The sequence below is a fragment of the Sphaerodactylus townsendi genome, linkage group LG01 (assembly GCF_021028975.2).
Source record: "Sphaerodactylus townsendi isolate TG3544 linkage group LG01, MPM_Stown_v2.3, whole genome shotgun sequence".
In the NCBI taxonomy this organism is placed as follows: domain Eukaryota; kingdom Metazoa; phylum Chordata; class Lepidosauria; order Squamata; family Sphaerodactylidae; genus Sphaerodactylus; species Sphaerodactylus townsendi.
This window is the reverse complement of record NC_059425.1, coordinates 78881458-78904837: the sequence shown is the minus strand read 5'-3', so window position 1 is coordinate 78904837 and position 23380 is coordinate 78881458. Positions and strand designations below refer to the sequence as shown.

Below are 23380 nucleotides of genomic sequence, written 5' to 3'. Positions count from 1 at the left end.
TCCATTTTTTACTTCTTGGAGTGGGGAAAACTAATACAGCTTTCAACTTCTGCCACTGTATAATCAGTGACATGGCAAAAAGGACAACAAGGAGTTACTGGGTTCCCCTGATACGCAGACTAAATTGCAGAAGAATCCTAGAAGTACTACTATTGCCCCAGATGCAGTGTCATCACTGGGTCTTGACATACGTAACAGAATTATGCAGAGGCATATTATGTGCCCTGTCTTGTAGCTGCAAGGAAACTTGCCAATTAATTTTTTTTAAAGGATGCACTTCATCAAAATTATCCACAGAACAAGGTGATGATCTTCATCGCATCTAATTCTGCCCAAAATTTTTTAAAATCACCAATGCTTACACAACATAGCAAGCTTAATCTTCATCAAGGACAATTCTGGTACAAGTAACTGTTTGAACCAATGGGCTTGCTAGAACATGGTTGGAAGCTAGAAACATAGAGCTTGAAGAGGTCTCAAGACTCATCTAGTCCAACCCTTGCACAATGCGGGAAATTCACAACTGCTTTATTCCCCCACCCCCCAGTCACTCCTGGTAAAGCATATAGCAACCTTAGTGAAATAATGCAGTTTTGGACAGCTTAGTGCTTGTTGAGAAGCCTACAGATGACCCTTTGGGTTCTATGATGGAAAATGGAAATTGCATCATGATATCAGCATGATAAGTAAATCAAATTTGTAATGCTAATACCAATGGTAACTTATTTATTTGTGTTATTTCTAATTCCCCTTTCTCACTGAGACTCAAAAGTAGATTACATTAGGACCTAACTGTTCAAGACAGTCTTCTAGAGCTGGAGAACTTCTCCAGCTCAGTCTTCTAGAGCTGGAGAACCAAGCCTCTTGTTCATTAAAAAATAAAAAAGACAAAACAAGACTTGTTAGATTTGCAGTGATAGATAATGTCTAGGTCTCCAACCTTTTCGATCCTGCACACACCTTTGGAATTCTTGCAGAGCATGGTGGAAGCAGCCACAAAATGGTTGCTGTAGAAAGTGGACCTAGCTACAATAGTTGCTCCTTCAGTCACACAATGAAGATTCTTGTGTTGAGGTACAGCTGCTGCCAAAGGAATATATATATATATTTAATCTGCAGATCCAATGGCCAATGAAGACTTGATGGATAAAAGCCCGCTCTGGCCTTGCCTATTTTCTAAAAACTCTTGGTAGGTGCCAGGGAAGAATCACATTGGGAATCCCTGGTCTAGAACTATAGGATTCTCAACCACCACTTGGGGCTGGAGATCTCCCAGAATTACTGTTCTCCAGGCCACAAAGATATTCCCCTGGAGAAAATGGCTGCTTTGGAGGGTGAACTCAATGACATTACACTAGGTGATTGTAGCTCACACCTCACTGTAGAGGAACATGAGGTGAGGCAAGTTTTGAGGGCTGTGAATCCAAGGAAGGCTGCTGGACCGGATGGTATTCCCCGTCGGGTGTTAAAAGAATGCGCTAACCAACTGGCTGGTGTTTTTACTGGGATCTTTAATCGATCTTTATCCCAGTCCACCATTCCATCTTGTTTGAAGGCTTCCATCATTGTTCCACTACCAAAGAGATTTCCTGCTGACAATCTTCAGGATTATAGACCAGTGGCACTCACCCCCATCATCATGAAGTGTTTTGAAACACTGGTCCATAGGCATATTAGTTCTTGCCTTCCAGATACATTTGATAAACATCAGTTCGCATATTGGACTAATAGATCTACAGAGGACGCCATTGCCATTAGTCTCCACACTGCTTTGACGCATCTGGAACAACAGGGGAATTATGTGCGAATGCTCTTTGCAGACTTTAGTTCCGCATTTAATACAATCTTACCACAAAGACTGGTGACAAAACTTGTGGATCTTGGACTCTCACATTCAATCTGTTTGTGGATTAGGGACTTCTTGTCTGGACGTTCCCAGAGGGTTAGACTGGGAAATCGGGTTTCCTCAGTTCTTACTCTAAATATGGGAACACCACAGGGCTATGTGTTGAGTCCTTTATTGTTCACTCTTTATGCATATGATTGTACTCCTGTCTATCATAATAACACCATTATCAAATTTGCTGATGACACAACGGTGGTGGGGCTCATCTCTGGAGGGGATGAGTCTGCCTATCAGAGTGAGGTGGACCGACTGCTCTCATGGTGCAGGGAAAATAACCTGGTTCTTAATACTAACAAGACAAAAGAGCTTATAGTGGACTATAGAAGGAATAGCTCAGAAATTCAGCCCTTGACTATAAATGGAGATCAAGTAGAACGGGTGGCTAGTTTTAAATTTCTGGGCGTCATGATTAAAGAGGACTTGACCCGGGGTGTACAGACTGCTGCGGTGGTTAAGAAGGCCCAGCAAAGACTGTACTATCTGAGACTTCTAAGGAAACAACAACTGAATGGAAAACTCCTGGTGTCCTTTTACCGCTGTGCTATAGAGAGTGTCTTAACCTACTGCATCTGTGTATGGTTCTCCAGTTGCACAGTGGCAGATAGGAAGAAAGGGTGATCACTACTGCAGAGAGGATTATCGGCTGCCCTCTCCCCTCCTTGGAAGAACTCTATAATTCCCGAAGCCTAAAAAAAGCCCAAAATATTCTGAGAGACCCGTCTCATCCAGCACACTCTCTTTTTATTTTATTTTTATTTTATTTTTCAGATTTTTAGACCGCCCCATCCCCTAGGGGCTCTGGGCGGTGTACAACAGGATAACCATTGTATACAGATAAAAACAGTTAAAACCTTTAAAAGCAGCAGTAGATAAAGGACTAAAAAGAATAATTATTTTGAACTGTTACCACCCGGCAGACGATACAGGTCTATCAAAACTAGGACAAAGAGGCTTAGAGATAGCTTCTACTCTAGAGCTGTGGCTATGCTAAACTCTGCGGCTTCGTGTTGATGTGTTTGGGGCTGTGTAGGGATGGGTGGAGGAAGGGGAAAGTGAGGATGGGGTATGAGTCTGAAATTGTGTGCATCGAGGAATGCTGCTGTAAATTTCGTTGTGCGTGCACAATGACAATAAAATGCTTATGCTTATTATACCCTGTTGAGCCCCCTCCCCTCCAGGCGCCACTGCCAGTATCTACAGGTATTTATTACTCTAGAGCTGGTACTACTAGCCCTGACATCTCACTAGGACATCAGCCGACCGAGGAAAAAAATAAATCCTAACTCCCATGAAGTAATGTGTTTCACCGCCTACGCTACCCTGCGCACATGACCTCAATTCGAAGCATTTTGGGGGAGGGAGGAGGGGAAACTAGCGTTGCCTCACCTAACATACTACCAGTACCCCAGCTGATTGCATACAGGGCATTGCATTATGGGATGGGTAGTCTTCAAAGGAATACACTTGGGAGAGTGCTGATGAAGGCTTCCATACTCTGTCTTCTGCTCTCCTGCCTCCTAAAAACTGCCTGTTTGATTTCCATAGGCATCTAAAGAAATGAGCGGTGTTTCACGAAAGCTCATGCTGAAATACGTGTCATTAGCTTTTAAGTAGCCACTTTCGTTGGCCCGGCGGTGGCTTCCATCTCGGCCACGCCCCCTATTGTCGCTTCATCCCTCCGCGCAGGCGCCTCTTAACAATAGCCCCCGAAGCCCAAAAGAAACTGTTACGGTACTCCCTATTCAGGGACAGCTGCTGCGCAGAGTCTCGGGGAGGGGGTACCGGGGCTGAGCGAAAGGGGCGTAGCCTCTGCTATGGCAGGGTCGCGAGGCCGCCTGTTGTCAGTCCCTGGCCGCGGGTTATGGCGACGGCGGTGAATGAATTCTCCAGGCGGGAGAGGGAAAAAGAAGGGCTCAGCCGGCTCCAGCTCCCCGACCCGGGCCGCCGCCGGGGCGTCCCCTTCGCCCTCCTTCGCGGCCGGGCCGGCTCCTTCCGTCCAGTACCAGCAAGCGGCGGCGGCGGCGGCGGCGGCGGCGGCGGCGGCCTCTCCTCACAAGCGGAACCTGTACTATTTCTCCTACCCGCTCTTCGCCGCCTTCGCGCTGCTCCGCTTCCTGGCCTTCCAGCTCGGGCTGCTCTTTGCCTGGGTTTGCGAGCGCTTGTCCCGCGGCGGCCCACTCATGGCAGCCGCCAAAGGCACCGCTGGCAGGACAGGCGCCGGCGATGCCCCCGAGACGGTGAGGGCTTGTCACAAGCGCGCCTTCGAGTGCATCTCCACGGCGCTGCGCATCGACGAGGACGAGGCCGGTAAGCGGGGAAAGGAGGAAGGGTCTGTGGCGAGAGGTAGAGAGTAGGAGATGAGCCCCTCGCCCGGTAATGCTGGCCAAGTAGTGCCTTTTGGCAGGCCTGCCCTGGGTAACAGGCTTCCTCGGAAGCAAGTCCACTGCAGCTTATTGGTAGGGCGGTGTTGGCAGGCATTGCGTTTGCCTTGCAACCCTAAAATGACTCGTTGACCCTAAAATGAAAGAGAAACGCTGATACGGACATGACAGGCCTGAGGAGCTGCTGATTGATTTAAGTTCAGTTTGCGTACATTGAAGTGGCTGAGGAGCAAACCGCGGTTTTTCAATGAAGAACGGTGATTATAGGTTTGGTAAGACTAAATGTTAATTGCTATGACCAGTGATCAGGAAGAGGGAACTGGGTTGGACTAAACCCGGGGGCAAGGCGGTGGTGGTGGTGGTGGATGCCTTCAACCTATCTGGGAGAGTGAAGTGTTGACATGGAGGGCTAGTGGGTGGAGTCTCAGCTTCACAGCAGAGCCTCCCTCAAAGAAAGAGACTTTGTGTTGCCCCATCCTTATTAGTCTCTTTGTTCTCTGGGTTCGGCTTGTCCTTCTGGAGGATCAAGCACCTCTTTTCTTTATTTCCTCCTCTATTTTGTCAGTGCTGCATGTTAAGTTTGTGTTTCCAAGGGGTAAATGTTATTTCATTCACCCGCGTGAATGGAGAATAATGCCTATATAATGGTGTGCTCCTGAGATGTGTTGGCCAGAATGGCTTTACCATAGTTGCTGTAACTTGTGGGACTCGCTAGTCTTGTGAGAGCATGAGGATGAATTAAGAGTTCAGGCTGTGACTTGTTGACTGCAAAAGTAACTGCAGGCTTATCAACTGTGGTGCTTTAGGCAAAAGATAAACCACTGATTAATTTTTTTAAGTATGTGGAATTCATTCTTTGGTTTTAACTAGGCCTAGCCAAAAACAAGCTTCATAGTTTAATTGGATAAAGTTTTCACTTGTTGAAAGGAGATCCATAATAATTAAATATTGTCTACTCTGGTGATAATCCTCCAATATCTTGAATAACAAGCTTACTTATAATTTTTTATTTAGGAGTACACTTAGGAATCATTAAGTTTGTTATCATGTGCATGCTTGAGAGTTAGTCTTGTAGAATTTAATGGGACATTCTTCTGAATTTATATGCTTAAGGTTGTGCTCTATAACTGTTTCATTTTGCATAGTACATCACACTTAGAAGATAACGTTATTTAGTCTTTGTACAGTGTCTGTAGTGCTGATATTTGTTAATTATGAAAAATTTATAATTCTTTTCAGCAGGACAAAAGGAACAAGCTGTTGAATGGTACAAAAAAGGAATTGAAGAACTGGAGAAAGGAATAGCTGTAGTAGTTACAGGTCAAGGTAAGCCAATCTTGAGTGTCTGAAATTGTGTGTATACTTGTGTGGGTAGTTGTTTTAACTTTATTCTTATAATAGATTAGGCTGGAGAATAAATCTGAATGGGGAAACCATATAGTAGAAAGGGGGAATGGTAATAATTCAGCAAAAATATCTAGAATAATTTTTGTTTAATAAAAAAGCCTCAGTTCTTTCTTTTTGTGTAATTGTCTTGACTTATAGCAAGGCTCTCAAAATAAGCAAAGGTTCTTTAAGGTTACATGTTGCTTAATTTGTTGTGCACGCTAGTAAAAAAAATTACAAAATGACTTAAGCATAAGAACAAGCCAACTTTTTTTTCTCCAAAGAGGCATTTGATGACAGAGAAAGTTTTTCATAGCCTTGTGACGGTAGATAGGTGGAAAATAAAAAATAAAAAAATGCTAATGTCTGTTCATCAAGCAGCTGTTTAAATGTGCAGCTCTTGCTCCAGTGCATTTTTGGGTTACACTCTGTTTTCTCTGAATTCTCTCAGTCTCATCTACCTCACAAGGTGCCTGTTGTGGGGAAAGGAAGGGAATGTGGTTGTAAGCTGTTTTGGGACTCCTTTAGAGAAAAGTGGAGTATTAAAACTAATTCTACTTGGAAGGACGATCCATTTAGTTCAGTGGGACTTTCTAGTAATGCTTCTTAAAAGTGTAGGATTGCCATAAGCCAGCTGTGATTTGATGACCCACACACACAATTTGAAGTATATACAGCTTTCCAGAATGACTCTGTTGTAGCATTTTGAAAGTCTGAATGGGGAGAATTCCAAACGGAGAAATATAACTGGCCTGCAAATGCTCTTTGTATGGGTCTCATTTGTATCACTTTCTTGTATGTGCAGCTGTCCCAAAATGAGGAGGAGCATGTCCAGGCTTATTGTAATACTAGGCAGACATGCAGAGCATCATGAATACTTTTGCTGTATTAGCCACTTCTGGCTCCATTTTATTTTGAAAGTTGGTTGTAATTTTTAGTATTTTATTTAATTTCGAATAACTGTCTTCACTCGGTATCTAATTTTCTTTTAAAGGTGATCATTGTGAACGTGCTCGACGTCTCCAGTCTAAAATGCTGACAAATTTGGCAATGGCCAAGGACCGGTTGCAGCTGTTAGGTACTACTTAATAGTATTACTTTGGAAAACTGTTAAAAGTAGTTACAGAATGCACATGTGTAAGAGCTTTTTGTGAACACTGTGAACAACCATTTGAGACATGTAAGAATGTTTAAAGGGCTTCTCAGGGTGTTAGATTTTAACACTTAGTAACAAAATTACAGGAGTACTATAATTTCTGTTATTACCATGTAATTTGAACAGGGCATGGGCAGAAAACTTTTCTAAATTTGCCCCCCAAAATAGTATTTGAAAAGTAGCCTGGCTGCAGTACTATTACAGCTTAGTCTACTCTATGAACAGGTTAAGGGCAGTTATTATATGCAAACTCATTTAACATGCGAAATAAGGATCCTGTATAGCTGCAGAATACAGAGTAACACCTGCTCACTAGTAGTTATACAATTTCTGATTCATAATTAGACTTTCTCATGAAAGCAGTACCTTTGTGGAACAAACTGTGGACTAGCCTATTTGTATAGCATCTTTTTAATTATATGTTTTCTAATCTATGATTCCATGGTACTGTTAAAAGACCATATTGTTCTTTGGTTGTGTTATGGTAACAGCTCAGGAATGGTTATGGTTTTGCTGGCACTGTGCTCGACTCAGGTGCTCATCATCAGTATTTTCTTGAGAGTAGGGAAAGGACAGAATAGAAGATCTGCATGAGAAACTATATCACAAGATTGCTCTGGTGGTAATCAGGGAAACACATTTTCAGCAGGTTGTAATTAAGATGCAGCAGTCGTCAACCCATTACATGTTTACATTTCCTTTGTGATCATTGGGCAATTTGAGATTTAGTTAAAATATGCTTTTGATTCCCAGTTTAATGCATGTTTTAGTCTATTCATAGTTTGGTTGAGTTCCATCAATTCAAAATCTGGCTAGTCTGTCTGTGTTCCAAGTGTGGACCTTCTGGTGATTGCAGTAGTGAAGCTAGCTTCCTGACCACTTGTGTGGTATGACCTCTTTGCCTCCTCAAAACTCATCCTTGTGTGAAGCCTTTGGCATAACACCCTAGTCTTCATCCCCGGCAAAACTGTGGCTTGAGTAACATGTGATGGAACATACACATATCATTTTAATTACCCCGCAACACCATCATTTCCTTGCTCTCTCAGTCTGCATGTGAATTGTTAGCTTTTTGTTTTTCTGTAACACTTCCTACTTATCCATGTACTCATGAAGATAGAACCTTTCCAGTGTTCTATCTGGAAAGGTGGAGAAGAAGCAGTAGCACTGCCAATTCAAAGGTTTGGAAATGGAAATCAACATTTTTAGAAATGTAATCCTGAGTAATGAGTTTACATAAGGAAAATTTATTAAATGGAAGATCACTTTGACAGTTCTGTGTGCCTTCCCCAAGGTTATTTTCTTAAAAATTAGTAGTTTTTGAAAGCTGAGAGTTGAGAAATGGCAGTTTTCTAGACCTTTTTAGTTTTTCTGTATTCAGCTGAAAATTGTCTTGCCTCTATGGTGCAAGTGATTTCAAGCAGAATAAGTGTTGGTCAGTAAAAGAAGTAAGCAGTCTCCCCATTTTTTTCCTTACAGCCTTCCAAATGGTGCTTGGGTTTTTAAAAAATAGGGGAAAGATGCAAGTGACTGTGTCATCTAATCTGGAACTGAGTTTTTAAAATGTAGCAATATTCGTATATTAATGTGATTTATTGACTGCCTTTCTCACTTAGACTCAAGGTGTATTAAGTCAGTGTAGTCAGTATTGAGGATAATGCTTGCACTTAAATTCAAATTAGGGCAGGGGTAGGGAACCTGCGGCTCTCCAGATGTTCAGGAACTACAATTCCCATCAGCCCCTGCCAGCATGGCCAATTGGCCATGCTGACTGGGGCTGATGGGAATTGTAGTTCCTGAACATCTGGAGAGCCGCAGGTTCCCTACCCCTGAATTAGGGGTATGGTTGATGCAGTAGCATAGCTGCAGTGGGGACATCCAGGGACAAACGCCCCGGGCGTGCCCCACTGAGTCATGTGGGGGCTGGAAATTCGCCCTCCACACTTTGGGCCGAGAGGCAGAACTTGGCCCACCCCTCGGGCAGCAGATGATACGGCTACGGTGCAGAGCAGTCAGGCGCCTCCCAGGCAGGCCTCTCTGCCCATTGGCTGGCTCAGCTGCTGCCTGAGGAGCGAGCCGAGGCCTGCCTGGGCAGCGCCTGGTTGCTCTGCACCATAGCCCAGTCATCGGCCCGCCCCTCAGGCAGCAGACGATCCAGCCGCGGCATGGAGCAGCCAGGTGCCACCCAAGCAGGCCCCTCGGCCATTCAGCTGGCTTGGCTGCTGCTCAAGGGGCAGGCTGAGATCTGTCCGGGCGGCACCTGGCTGCTCTGTGCTGCAGCCGGCCTGCTCCTTGTTGGCTGCAGTATCATTGGGTGCAGTGTTGTTGACTGCAGTGTGAGAGGACTGCCCAGGCGGTGCCTGGCGCCACCTGGCTAGTCTTCTTGTGCCACGGCCACCCCCTCTGCTAAGTAAGTGGTGCTTGGGGGTGGGGGAGTGGTGCGGGGACCCATGGGGGGGGCGGGGGTGGAAAATGTGGAGTTGATGAAATCTTCTGCATCCAGGAACTTAATAATAACCAAAAGCTTTAATGTGCATTGTATTGCTATATGCTGTGTTAATGTTACTTACCTTTTTACATATGATGTATCCATTCGCCTTACCTGAAACTACTTGTTTATTCTCTTGTTTATTCCCTTCCCCTCCCCCTCTCCTTCCTCCCCTGTTTTTTTGCACATACCATCTGATGCACTTTACCACCTTATTATCCTCCCAGAGAGGAACCTGGCCCCTCCCTTTTCTTTTTACTGGGGTGATCTTAACTGAATTGGCGTTTCAATATAGGGCACCTTATGATATTAACCGCTGTTTTTAAGTAGCTTTTAATGGATTTTAGTATTATATTGTTGTTATCGATTTAATCAATTGTATATGTGAATGTTGTACACCACCCAGAGCCCCCAGAGGATAGGGCGGTTTATAAATCGAAACAATCAATCAATCAATCAATCAATCAATCAATCAATCAATCAATCAATCAATCAATCAATCAATCAATTAATTAATTAGTCTTCCTCAGCCTTGTCCCAAACTCTAAATTTGAGGTAGTCACCTCTTCTTTTTCAATGCATTAACATTGTTTCCTAGAAGGCTCCCGTTTTCTCAGCTCCCTCTTGAGGGTAGGAGGTTAGTGTCACAAAATCCTGGTGGTACTTAGCAAAGCCTGCAGTAGTTGCTAAACTTACTTAGCAGAAAGTAAATCTTCTGGATATTTTCTCAGAACTTCTTCAAAATTTTCGTGAGATTTACGTAGGAAGTGTGCCTAGATACATAGTCTAACCATCTTGATGATCTGTTTATTTTAATTGGGCCGTGGCTGGGAAAACTTGATTTTGATTTTGATTTTTAGAATTACAGGCTGATTCCAGATGGAATTTTTGCTCTGGTTTGATGTCCAAACTGGAGCAGGGTTTTTAGAGCATTCACACAATGTCATTCCTTGATTGTCCATTTTGTATATTTTCTCCCTGGTTTGCTGCTGTCATTACCATACTTGATTTAGTATGATCTTCTTAAATCAGGGTTGTGTGCCGCATGGGTGGGAATGTCCCACCTGCATCTGCACCATTTGTTTTGCCTTAGCCTCTCCCGAACTGCCATTTCCCGCACAATTGGAAGGCTTCTGGGTGCTTCTTTAAAAGGCAGTTGGTATATTGCTACAGTGTGATAATGTTAGAACGATTAATTAATTAATTAATTAATTAATTAAACTTATAGGCCTCATCCCCGAAGGGCTCGAGGTGGCTCACAACATGGCTGTTCCAATGAACAGCAAATCAATAAATCAACAAACAACAATGCAAAACTTAAACCCTTAAAACCTATGCAGCAATATTTAAAACAACAAAAATGTTGTAAACAACATTATTTAAAATGGCGTTTTTCTGCATTTCCAGCTTTTATTACATGTCTAGCCCTTTTCATTGTGGAGTTCCACCTTTCTCCTTAGTTCTGCATTAAAAGGGACTAGAAAATTTGTTTTCAAATGAAAGCTGAGAATGTGGCGGATAGATCATAATGTTGTAATGTTATAGCAATGTGTCGGATTGTTGACTTTAGAAAAAGCCCTTTGGTAGTGTGGGGTTGTGTGAGAAGAAAAAAGTGCAAGGGGCAGTAATGTGCGGATGCTGTATTTCAATTGCAGATGCTTCTGCATTCATAAAGGAATGAAAGCTACATGGAGAGTCATCATTGTTTGAAAGTAGGCTTGTGGTGTAAGACTAAAAGAAATATCAAATGTTGTGTGTCAGATGGCAGTGGACACTGCATAGCAGTGAAATCATGTGTATACAGATTTATGTGAAATCATGTGTATACAGTCAAACTGTGTAGAATGTGACGGGGTTGGTTGTTGGACCTCGTGTACATTTTTTGAAATTAAAAGCAGGGTTTGGGGTTTTTTGCTTTCAAATCACAGCTGACTTACGGTGATCCTGTCAGGTTCTCAATTCAGGTATATTCAGAGGTGGTTTGCCATTGCCTTCCTCTGCATTGCAACACTGGACTTCCTTGGTGGTCTCCCATGTAAATATTAACCAAGGCTGACCCTACTTATCTTCTGAGATCTGATGAGATCAGGCTAGCCTGGGCCATCAAAGTTCAAATTGTTCAAAGCTCAAATTGCCTCAAGTCTGTGGGATGTGGGTTTATATACATGTATGTAACCCTTTCTCTAGCATCTCTTTCCTAATGCAAATTTTTCTCTTTCCTTCCCTCCCAGCTCTTTGGAAAATGTGAGCCTTTTAAAATTAAACAAATGCATTGGAAACTTGATTGTGGATATTACAGTGTCTCATCTAGTGTGACTTTTAAACATGTCATGTTATAAACAACTGGTCTCAACTTGGTGTGGCAGAAAGAAATTCTTGCTTTTCTTCCTTACAATGCCACATTTACTGAGCAATTGCCTAAAACTGCTAGGGAATATCTCTCCTTTGGTATGCCCTTCATTTTTATTTAAAACATTTATTAGTAGTCTTTCTCCCTAACAGAACTCAGGGTGGCTTACAGCATAAATAAAACAATTATTAAAATTAAAAAACAACATAAAATAAAACATCAATTTTAAAACATGTTTTGGTGCCTGTTTCTGGTGCTGTTAAGAAAAACTCTGCCTGATGTCTTGTGACTTTCCTGATTGTGTTGACTGTGATCTTTAGCTATTTGGAATTCTTTTCCCCCTGACTTTTGGAGATTTTTTTTTACTTGGGGAATTTGAAGTATATGATTTGGCAGTTTTAGGAAGGAAGAGCTTATTAGAATCAACTGTGGATCGATGTTCAAAATGCCAAATGATTCAAAACTATTGAGGGCAGGACTGCATGTTACATATAATTCTGTGATTCATTGTGTAGATAGCCTTTGAGTTACACCGCACAGTTTCTCTCCCATCAGTCAGGATTTCTGGCAGGAGAACAGGCAAGAGGGCCATAAAGTGACAGTCTCTTTCCTTCAAGTCAGTCTCAGTAACTTGACTATATAATTTTTTAAAAAATTGTTAAATGTGGAATTACTTGGAACTCATAGTTCTGCTTTGAGACTAGCTGGCTTATAGCTTGGAAGTGAAACCTCACATTCAAGGCCTAAGGAGGTGAGGAGGTTTCCTGCTCATGGAGGAGGGTCATGTTCAGAGGATGAAGAGCCAAGGAATTATGGGATTCTAATTTTTATAAAGAGATAACTGGATGTTTTGTTGTAAGTCTGTTTTTTAAAATGTATATTATTCCATGTAGGTGTGTTTTTAACATGTCATAGAAGAATTTGTTTAACTTTTTTTTTTGCCTAAGATAAATAGGTGACAATACACTGCATCAAGATAGATCTTTTTCATAATAGTCCTTAGTTTCTTTATACACTTGATCTTTGAGAGCTTAGGAGGAAAGCTATATCTGTACTGCAAGCTGCATTTATTCTTCTTTAAAGGCAACATTGTGACAACATTTGGTTGTAGTAATACTGTTTCTAGAAGTGACATAGAATTGGACATAATGGGGTCAGAAAAGAAATAGGACTTGTACGTGTGCTGAATAAGTTAAGGTATTAAATCAGTGGTTCTCAACCTGTGGGTCGCGACCCCTTTGGGGGTCGAACGACCCTTTCACAGGGGTCACCTAAGACTCTCTACATCAGTGTTCTCCATCTGTTAAATGGATAAATGTTAGGGTTGGGGGTCACCACAACATGAGGAACTGTATTAAAGGGTTGCAGCATTCGGAAGGTTGAGAACCACTGTATTAAATCATACATTTGTGTCAGCCAGATTCACTTGAAAAATAAATTACCTTTTGACAACTGAGGTTTGTGATATAAGTGGTGAGTAGCTTTAGTCTCCCAAAGTGATAAATGTAAGATTACTGAAAAGAAGCTACCAAGCAAGGTAGCTGGCCAGTCACTTTCAGAAGGATATATTGCATACAAAGCATTCCAGAATTTAAAATCCTCTAGAAATGTGACTAGTGTACAGGAGATAGTAGAAGCAGCAGAATTTCTTAGGCTATTTCTCATGATTACTACTTGCTCATAAAGTGGCAGAATGGATTAACTTTCCTTACCTGCTAATTGTATTGTAATGTACTGTCTTTTGAGAGTTCTTCAGATGTTAAAATGCAGAAGGTTGGATTCTGTACTCTACTAACAGCCCCTGGTTCTAAAGGCTTTTCTGTTATTGGGCCAGAGCACAGGATCTGACCCATTAATTCTGCAGCAATACCTACAATACAGTTTGATATTTTAGTTACCGGGAAGAAGAATTGTTGCACATCTTGTTTGATGGAAGACTGTCTTGCAGTTTCTAAAAATCAAAATGACAAATATGTTTTGCATCATAGCATTAGCAGTCAGATGTTGAACTAGTTTATTAATATTATCCACAGATATTTACCAGTAAAAACTAAATGCAACAATGGTTGCAACTTTATGCTAAATTTATGCTAAATTCTCTCATTCCTCTTTCCTGTATATTGAGTTTTTGCACTTTGCATCAGAAAGTTCCCCACCAGTCTTTCTCATTGTTACTTCTGAATCAGTTACTGACTAAAGTTCACACCTTTTCAAAATAGTTGTTCATTTAATAAATGTTCTTATAAATCCATAACATAGTGAACATTAGATGCATGCTTTGTACCTTTAATCCATATCAAATCAACTGAAGGCAAAATCATTGTGGTGTGATGAGTATACCTAACTTTCATTGGTTCATTTTTTTGTTTTTTGTTTGTCCTTTTCCCCCTTCTGTTTTGTTGCATAGAGAAGATGCAGGCAGTTAAGCAAATACCCAAGCTGCAAATGGAAGTCTATAGTGACAGTACTAACCTGGTATGCCGCAATGGACATCTCCAGTCAGGTGGGTTTGGTTTTACCAGCACCTAATAAATTAAGGGGATGTCTATCAATATTTGATCTATTTATGGAGAATGCTTGCAGTGCTAAATTGCCTGCCCCTGATCTATTTAAAATGGTTTTCTACTTTAAGGTTTTTGTATAAGTGCATTCCATTTTTTGAATGTCTTAACATTGTTCTTGCTAAACTGTTTTCCTTGTATTTTTTAAAAAGTTAGCTGTGTTTTAAAATGAAATAGTTACAAAGAAAAGGCATTAATTCTTATCAATTAAAAACAATTTAAGTCAGCATTTATTATAGCCCTTATAGAATGTAGCAGCAACAAATAAGGTGATAGATTTTGCAGGCTGCATAAGATATAAGTATAAGATAAGATTAATTTGTTGGATTATTGACCTTGTGGTTCATCTTTTACCTTATTTCCCATTAGAGGAAGTTCCTTCTGACTATATCACATAAGTTCATGGGCTGTACATATATAAAACTGCAGAGATTTGGTGTTACTAATTTAAGTAGCAGTATATTGTTGTTTGAGAGAATCTGAGTCAAGACTAAATCTTACTACTTAGGACAGTGATGGCGAACCTATGGCACGGGTGCCAGAGGTGGCACTCGGAGGCCTCTCTGTGGGCACGCAAACATAGAGTTCGTCATGTGGGGGCGGGGGCAGAAAATCACACACACACACACACCCCACACACACATCTAGGCTGGCCTGGGCCACTGAGCACGACGGTGAGCAGGGAGGACTTGGCTGGCGAGCCTGGTGCCTGTGCTCTGGGTGGCTGCTGCCCGGGGGGGCAGAGGAGGCAATGATGCCAGAGAGGCACAGAGCTTGGTCTTGTAGGACTTGCTGGAGGCTAGAGCAGGCTGGCCTGCACCGAGTGGAGTGGGAAATGAGGAGAAGAGAGGGGAGCCAACTGTTTTTTTCTAAACTAAAACCTCAGCATTCAGGTTAAATTGCCGGGTTGGCACTTTGCGATAAATAAGTGGGGTTTGGGTTGCAATTTGGGCACTCAGTCTCAAAAAGGTTCGCCATCACTGACTTAGGAAAATTGTACAAGCTAACAATTGATTGAAATCTTATTAAAGTATATTGTGAATGTACATCACCTATTTGGTGATTTGACTTAGTTATAATCGTTCTGGATTGATTTTCTGGCATAGAAAGTTAGAGTTTTGGTGGCTATCAAGTGTTCTTCACTGTTCTTCATGGCAGAGGTACTGTTGAATTAAACTATATCATCCAAATACATGTTTTTTCAGTTAGCATTTGGTACTAATTAATTTTACTTGATAATCTGGTATTTAGGTTTTTATCCTGGCCTTTCTGAAAGATTCTAGATTCTGTCATAAAGGATTTTGTGTTTTGATAACCAGTGTTGATCAAAGTGTCTAAGGATTAATACAGACAAACCAGGATGATCTCTCCCATAGCGCAACTGATAGCTCTGATCTGGTAGCAGTAGCTTGATGGCAGAAAGAACAGACGGGGTTTATTGTAGGGGAAAAGTTTGTCTTGTTAACTGCAGCTTCTTTCTTTTATCCTGTGTAATTTAATGGAGCTGCATAATTCACTGGATGTTACACCAGCAGCTTCTAGTCTAGTCAATTTCAAACCAAAGGGAAAATGTGGAAGAAAATGGCTTTTGAATGATAAAAAGGCACAACTGAGTTGAAAGCATAGTCTTGCAAAGTTTTCTTTTTTAGAGGGCTGAATGGAAGCATATGCATACCGTGTATGCATGTGGAAATACGTTTAACCTTCAGGTACTCAAAAATACTGAAAATGCTCCTTAAACTTTTGTTTAGAGACAGTATAGTATAATGGCTAGAATGTTAGACTAGTTCTGGGAAGAAGCATGTCGTAATCCTGTCCTTGTAATGGGTAACTGGGACAGTCATTCTCTTCCAACTTCACCTTTACCATAGAATCATAGAATTGGAAGAGACTCAAGGGCCATCAAGTCCAAACCCTTGCCATTCAGGAACACATAGTCAAAGCACTCCTGACCTATGATCATCCAGCCTTTTGTTTAAAAATCTCCAGAGGAGGAGATTCCACCACTGTCCGAGGCAGTGAATTCCACTGTTGAACAGTTCTGACAGCCAGAAAGTTCTTCCTAATGTTTGGGTGGAATTTATTTTCCTGCACCTTGAATCCATGTTCTAATCTGAGGCAGCAGAAAACAAGCTTGCTCCCTCTTTGACATGACATCCCTTCAAATATTTAAACATAGCTATCATGTCCCCCCTTAACCTTCGCTTCTCCAGACTAAATATCCTCAGCTCCCTAAGTCTCTCTTCGTAGGGCATGGATTCGAGACCTTTTACCATTTTGGTTGCCCTCCTCTGGACACATTCCAGCTTGTCAATATCCTTCTTAAATTGTGGTGCCCAGAACCGAACACAGTACTCTGAGGTCTGATCAATGCAGAGTAGAGTGGTGCAAACATCTACAGATAAAATAATTCCTAATAAAAGGAGGTTCAAGTAATGGGGAAAAACTTGTCTAGTTTACTTTTTTGCAAAACCTGAAGTAAATTGGTGAAGAAAGTGGGAAGTATAGTATCACCTTGGTAGTGTATCCTGAGAAGCTTCCTTTTCCTGCTTCTCAGTTGTATCTAATAAACTTTGTATCGGGAATGGCCAGATGAGAATGAAACAGCTTGCTGAGAAGTTTCAGCTGCTAGGAAGATGGGAAGATACTAGAGAGTGAGTGATGGGTGATGAAAAATGATAGTTGAATGGTTGGGAAATGGATGGAGGAGAAAGGATACTGCAGGGGAGAGGGTATCCCTTGATTCATCTGTGAAAGGGTTGAAGAGATGCAGCTCCATACCCCAGACACAGAACTACATAGTCCAGGGGTAGAGAACCTGCGGCTCTCCAGATGTTCAGGAACTACAATTCCCATCAGCCCCGGTCAGCATGGCCAATTGGCCATGCTGGCAGGGGCTGATGGGAATTGTAGTTCCTGAACATCTGGAGAGCCGCAGGTTCCCTACCCCTGACGTAGTCAAAAACTGCAGTTCTTTGAGCTGAGTAACAGAGTGCAAGCACCAGAGAGGTTGAGAGATTGAAAACAAAGCGATTGGGATGAGGCAAACAGTAGTGTATGAACAGATGATGAAAAAAAAAACATGGCAGCCCAGGAGAATTTCAGTGACATCAGAACCAACTTCACATTTACACTGATCAAGTTCCATGGTGTGTGTGAGTAAAAGTTCAGATTTTGACAAGTTTTTTTGTATAGTCATACAACTGTCTTTAAAATTGAATTGATAGATTAGTTGACATTTAGTTGTCCCCTTTAAAATATACATTATTTGTACATTGGGATCTTGCCACTGGTGCTAAAAGGATGTGAAATTCAATCGCAAGTGTCCCTAAGAAAAAGATGGGTGGTTCATTTGAAGATCTTCTAGAATTCCTGCATGCTTCCTTTCTTTCTGGCAGGTTCACTACTGATCTGGGAATGGCTTAAGATAGCTTGATATTAAGGTTGCAGTAAACTCGGGTCTGAGGGACCCAGCCAGTGTTGGGATTCAAATAATTTAACAACTGGTTGTTTACAAGCACCATTTTAACAACCGGTTCTGCCGAAGTGGTGTGAACCTGCTGAATCCCATCACTGGACCCAGCCCCCCATTCTGCACATTCTTATATTTCCTCTTAAATTTGGGAGAAAATAAGGAAGACTTTGTCTGCCAAGCACATTTCTTCTTTTAAATTTTAGCATGCACCAATTTTCATAGCATGCAATAAACAAGCAACAAAGAGCTCTTTCTTTTTACTTGATTGATTTGTGGATTGTTATGCTTCATGTGAAACTGTTCCCTTTGCTGCTGTAATACAAATTTTTGTCACATTCTCTTTTGCATATTTAGCATGTATCATTAACTAAGTTAAGAATTTCCACTTTAACATTATGAAACATCTGATCATAGTTTAATGAGGCTTGAACATAATTCAAAGCAAGCTTATGCTAAATACTTTTAAGTGCTGTTGGTGGGTATCAGCAATATCCTCTTCCTTATATCATGGCTGAAGAAGCTGCAAGGAATATACTGTTTGGGACATGTCAGATGGTATGTGTGTATAAGTGAGAAGAGTGATCCTGATGATTTGAGAAATAGTTGGATTTTTAAGACAGTGCTTAATAAATTACAAAAATGTGACTAGATAATTACAAAGTATATAACTATTGATATCCCTCAGGAATGGTAAAATTTCTGAATTGGGTTTTAGTGAGAAGGCATAGAACTGAATTATGCTTAAAACATTGTTACATATTTAAATACTCTGCATTTGAACTAGTTCCCCTTGTTGCTGTTTTTGGGGGGGGGGAGTGCATAGAAAAGTAGCTGAACAACTTTGTCTCCATATAGCTGGTTACTACTTAGATGGCTTTCTGTAAACAAAAAATTACCCAGGTAGAAAAACACTCAGTTCATAATTTCTATTAGGCTAGGTTTTTGTATCTCATATTACAATACAAGGGGTGTAAAATACTTCCAAGATACAAGAATATTAGAAATTAATTTTTGATGCTTTACTTTTAAGAGTCACAGAAATTTGTTAGCTTTCTCATTTCTTGAGTTCCAGGGTTTTGGGTTTGTTTGTTTTTTTGCTTAAAATGTTTTATACAGTGTAGCATGGCAAGAAACCATGCTGGAGTGAATTACTCAGTATGCACAAGGTGAAGGGTGAATCTATCTAAAAAAAACCTCTTTGCCTAATGGTAAAATATGTTTTCAACCTTTTCATGTTTTAGAAACATACTAACTTCTGTCGCTGCAAATGTTTGTTCTTTGAAGTAATTTAGTTTGCGTAGAAATATATTTCAAATGCAATATTTGTATGTGTAGGTAACATTAAAAAATCAGTCCAGTCAGCTAGTCAGAATATTCCTGCAGTTATTTCTTTGATAGGAATGGTTACATTGTGGTAAGCTTTGTATTGCTTACTAGAAGTGTATGGTTATGTGTAAGTTGTATACAAGTTCAGTTCACGCTTTGAGTTCTAGAAACATGGTACTGATTGGATCCTGTGGAAGTTATTGGTCAACTTGTCATGTTAACTCAATTCACAATATTGGCTCAGAATCTGAATCAATGAAAATATGAATGAAAATATTTCCATTTGAAAGTCTGCTTCTGTTTTGAATTCACTTGGTGGTTTTGGTCTATTATGTGGGGATAATGCTGAATTTCATTGTCTTTCTGGCTCTTGACAGGATAACATAGTCGTGTATGTATGAATACTCTAAAGAACTAATTAATTATGTTATCATCATACAGTAATACCAAATTAAATTATTGTGGTGTATACATGAGAATGACTTTCTCAAAGAGTAAACAAAGAGTGGTGTTTTCTCAAAGAGTGGTGTTTAACCATCAGTTTGTAATAGAAAAATGTACACAATTATAGTGCTTAATCTCAGTTGATGCTGATCAGGAGTATTGTTAATTGATCAAGGCTAATTAGGTTTTTTTAAAGATTACTGCAGGTAGAAAACAAATAATTTCACTAGCAAGAAAAATAGCATCTTGCATGGGTAATATTTCTGTAAACGGGTACATTCAAAAGAATATTGAAACCTTATTCTTGCTAAAGATACCACTTGTTTTCAGACTCAGATGCTGTTAGCTGTTTGGTGTACCCCGCATTAACCTCCCCTTTTTTTGCACAGAAAGTGGAGCTGTTCCGAAAAAGAAGGATCCACTGACTCAAACTAGTAATTCACTCCCTCGTTCAAAGTCTGTGGCAAAACCTGGATCTGTGGGCCTTTCAGGTCATCAGAGGACGCCTAGTTATAGTGGAATATCCAATTTCCCTGTTCCAAGACAGGGAACAGCTCCAGCAACTTCAACTCAGAAGGTAAGGAAGTAACCTCTAGGCACACTGTAGTGAATATTTGCTGTTAGTTCTGAATTGCAAAGTTACAATTCAAAATTGAAAAATGGTAATCTTTCTGGTTGTGGTGGGTTTTCTGGGCTGTGTGGCCATGGTCTGATGGATCTTGTTCCTAACGTTTCGCCTGCATCTGTGGCTGGCATCTTCAGAGGTGTATCACAGAGGGAAGTCTGTTGCACACTGTGCAACCCTAACTCCCTCAGTCCCAGTTGCAAAAAGCCACTAAATCCAGGAATAGAAAACTGCCCCCTGTTTTTTCTTGCCTATGTGGACAGCTTGGCATAATAAGAGTGGCAGAGCAAGTCCAAAGGGGCGAGTTTCATGCATTCTCCCTTTCTTACTACAGCTCCCCTGAGGGTGTGTTGTGTACACTTTTTTGTTGTTCATGGGGCTCCTATGATCTCAGCAATGGCTTTTGAGAATTTCAGGGGGCTGCCTTAGGCAGGGAAAGGCTATGGAAGGATAAGTTGCCAATCCCATTCTGTTGACACAGCCACAGGAACCAAGTTAGAATTTAAAAACCCACAACAGCTGTAAATTATTGTAGATAGAGCACAACAGTAGTTTGCTTAATACGGGGAGGGAGGGAATCCACTTACTTTAATGGGATGGTGTGTCTTGGCACTATTGTGTGGAATTCAGTTTATCCTGGTTCTTAATCAGAACCGCAGTCTTGTCCTGGTACAGCTGATGATGAAACAGTGTGCAAGCTCTAAACCTAAATTCCTGTTTGTGGGGGCCCTGATCTCCAAGAAAAAACTTGCACATTTTTTTCAATCTCTTCTGAAATAAATTTAATTTAGCAGCAGTACTTCAGTTACTAATAAATGATAGATGGACCTTTCAAAATTTGATGCTGTTTGATCACATCAACTTCACTCATCCCCACCCCAGTAAACCTTCAGGGGCTGAGCTTTCAGAGTACTGATTGTGGGTATGCTAGACTATTTTCGACTGCATCCATAATATTGAGCTCAAAATGGCGTCCTCTGCGTTAGCAGTAAAACTTTTATACCAGTACAGGGTGTATAAATACACCCACCACTGCCTGAAAAGCCACACATAAAACTCGAGACCTCTTCAAAAATGGATGGGTGAGATACGCAACAGCAGCTTTTCATACAGCATGCTTGGAATGAAAGCCTCAAAACTTTCTAATTCATTCAGCAAATTGTTCTATTTCTAATTATACATTAAGGACCACCTTCTCCCATATAAACCTGCCTGCTTATTCTGATCATCTTTGGGTGCCTTGCATTGGTTGCTCCTACCATCTGAGTCTAGATTGGTGACAACTCAAAAAGGACTTTTTTGGGTTTGGCACAGAATTTTGAAACTTCATTCCCAGGAAGATTTTTCTGTTTCCCTCTATTGGTATCTTCTGCCAGTCTCCTGATAATGGTTATTGGCTTTCCTCTCTGCTTCAAGTGTTATTCATGTGTTTGTGGAGGACAGGGTAGCTTCCGCCTCACTCCAAGAGCAAACAATGAATGCTAATGAAATGTTGGGGAGAAATAGCTGAAAAACAGCAGCTTGGAGCCACCAGCGAGGGATTTGGAAGGGAAAGAAGATAAGTGGAACTGTGGAGAAAAGCTGCTTAGAGCAGGCTGAAAATATTTCGTTCCTAACCAAAGGATCCCAATTGTGGGAAGAGGAGCACAGTTCAGAAGTTCAGTGGAAGCGAAACATTGTCACTTCCACCTTACTTTCTTCAGTGTTGTTCACACCATAAATACAAGTTAAATTCTTGTTTTTGTTTAACCTTGTGGGTATTGTGTCTCAGGGAAAGAAGCATACACACATTTTACTGTCTGTCTCATATATATGTAGTATGTGAATGGAACAGTGTTTGAGTCCCCAACCCCAATAACTCTGTGTGAAGAAGGGTCTGTTAGTAAAGGGGGAGGGGGATACTAATGTCTCTGTGAGTGAAAGAGAGAGGACGTGAGTGTGAAATGGTCGTGGCTGTCTAGAAATTTTAAAAGAGATGAGAATGGTGCTGAGTGCGATGTCTTGACTTATGTGTAACCTGAACCTGAGGGAGAGAGGTTGTAGAGGGTGGTAGGCACTTAGTGTGAGTGGAGAAGAGATATCACAGTGTCTTTATTGAATTATTTTATAATTTAAAAATTAAAATATTCAACCTTTTTTAAAGGTTTGCTAAATCAGAGTGGTAGTTGGGTGGAAAGGTGGCATAAAATGTTTTAAATAAATACAATCATTACTTCACATATTTGCAATAATTGTTTCTTCAGGTTACCCCAAAAAACAATAGATCCAACAAGCCTTCTACTCCTACAACTGCTATACGAAAAAAGAAAGATGTGAAGATTTTTAGAAATGTGGATAGTAATCTTGCTAATCTTATTCTCAATGAGATTGTCGATAGGTAAGTAATAGTGAGGCTTATTTTCAAAGGTTGAAGAGTGGATAGAATTTTCACCAGCTGGGGATGATTCAATTAGTCCCCAGTCTTTGCTGTCAGTTTGTGCATGTGTGTGGCAGAGAAAGTCCTACATCTGTTCCAGGAAGGAGACCCTGGAAGGTCTTTGTCCCTTCCTTTGTCCCAATTGTAAGGCAATTGTTTCTCTGTTCTCATCCTTCCTTATCATATGTTCTGAGCAGCTGCCCAGTGGAGGAAATGTGACAGTTCTATCCCAGCATCCAACTGACTACCCTCACTTCTTGCCCAGGCAGACAACTCTTGAACAAGCTGTGCTCAGAAGCATGGGACAAAATAATTTTCATTAGGGAACTCACTTTTCTCAGTGGGAAATCCCTCTGTGTTCCCTAGCCCCACTTATATGGGGCATAGACCCTTTTCCTCAGTTAGGTTTCCACCACCTCTTTATAACTGCCCCGCTCCCCCCAGATTGGTGACAGGAGCTGCTTTCATAACATGACCCACAGAGAAATGTGTAGTTAGGAAAAGACAATTGCTTTTCTCAACTAAAACTTTGTTCTATTGATAGAACTCTAGAGTAAACACCACTTATAGGCTTGAGTGCTAAGATCCTCACAATGGCCATTTCCCCACTCATCGTTTGTTGCGCGCTACTCTCGCCAAGTAACGCAGGGTCCAGCGGCACTCCCCACTACAGGGGCGGCAACAACGCAGCCGCCCCAACTCTGCCGCTCTCGCGCCCCCTCAGCGTGCATCATTTCTGGCGCTGTTTGGAACAGCACCTTTGCGGGGAAGCCTGGGTGGTTACCCTGGGTTTCCATTTTCCTGCCGCTTAGTGACATGGACCCTCCCATCCAATCAGGGCATGGCGGGGCATGTGCGTGCAGCTG

General features: G+C 41.3%; 1 protein-coding gene across 6 annotated transcripts in view; it reads left to right on the top strand.

Moving 5' to 3' along the window:
* Positions 1-3597: 3597 nt before the first annotated feature.
* Positions 3598-23380, top strand: part of SPAST (spastin) — a 35633-nt gene continuing 15850 nt past the window's right edge. The window contains exons 1-6 of one of the 6 annotated variants that reach the window (XM_048484626.1): positions 3598-4213; positions 5530-5613; positions 6668-6751; positions 14075-14170; positions 19863-20050; positions 22342-22475. In XM_048484626.1, the coding sequence (XP_048340583.1) occupies positions 3784-4213; positions 5530-5613; positions 6668-6751; positions 14075-14170; positions 19863-20050; positions 22342-22475 (1016 nt within the window). In that variant the 5' untranslated portion in view covers positions 3598-3783. Of the gene's footprint in view, positions 4214-4761; positions 4883-5526; positions 5614-6667; positions 6752-14074; positions 14171-19862; positions 20051-22341; positions 22476-23380 lie in introns of those variants that run through there. The other 5 variants (XM_048484618.1, XM_048484645.1, XM_048484652.1 and 2 more) reach the window with 5 other exon arrangements.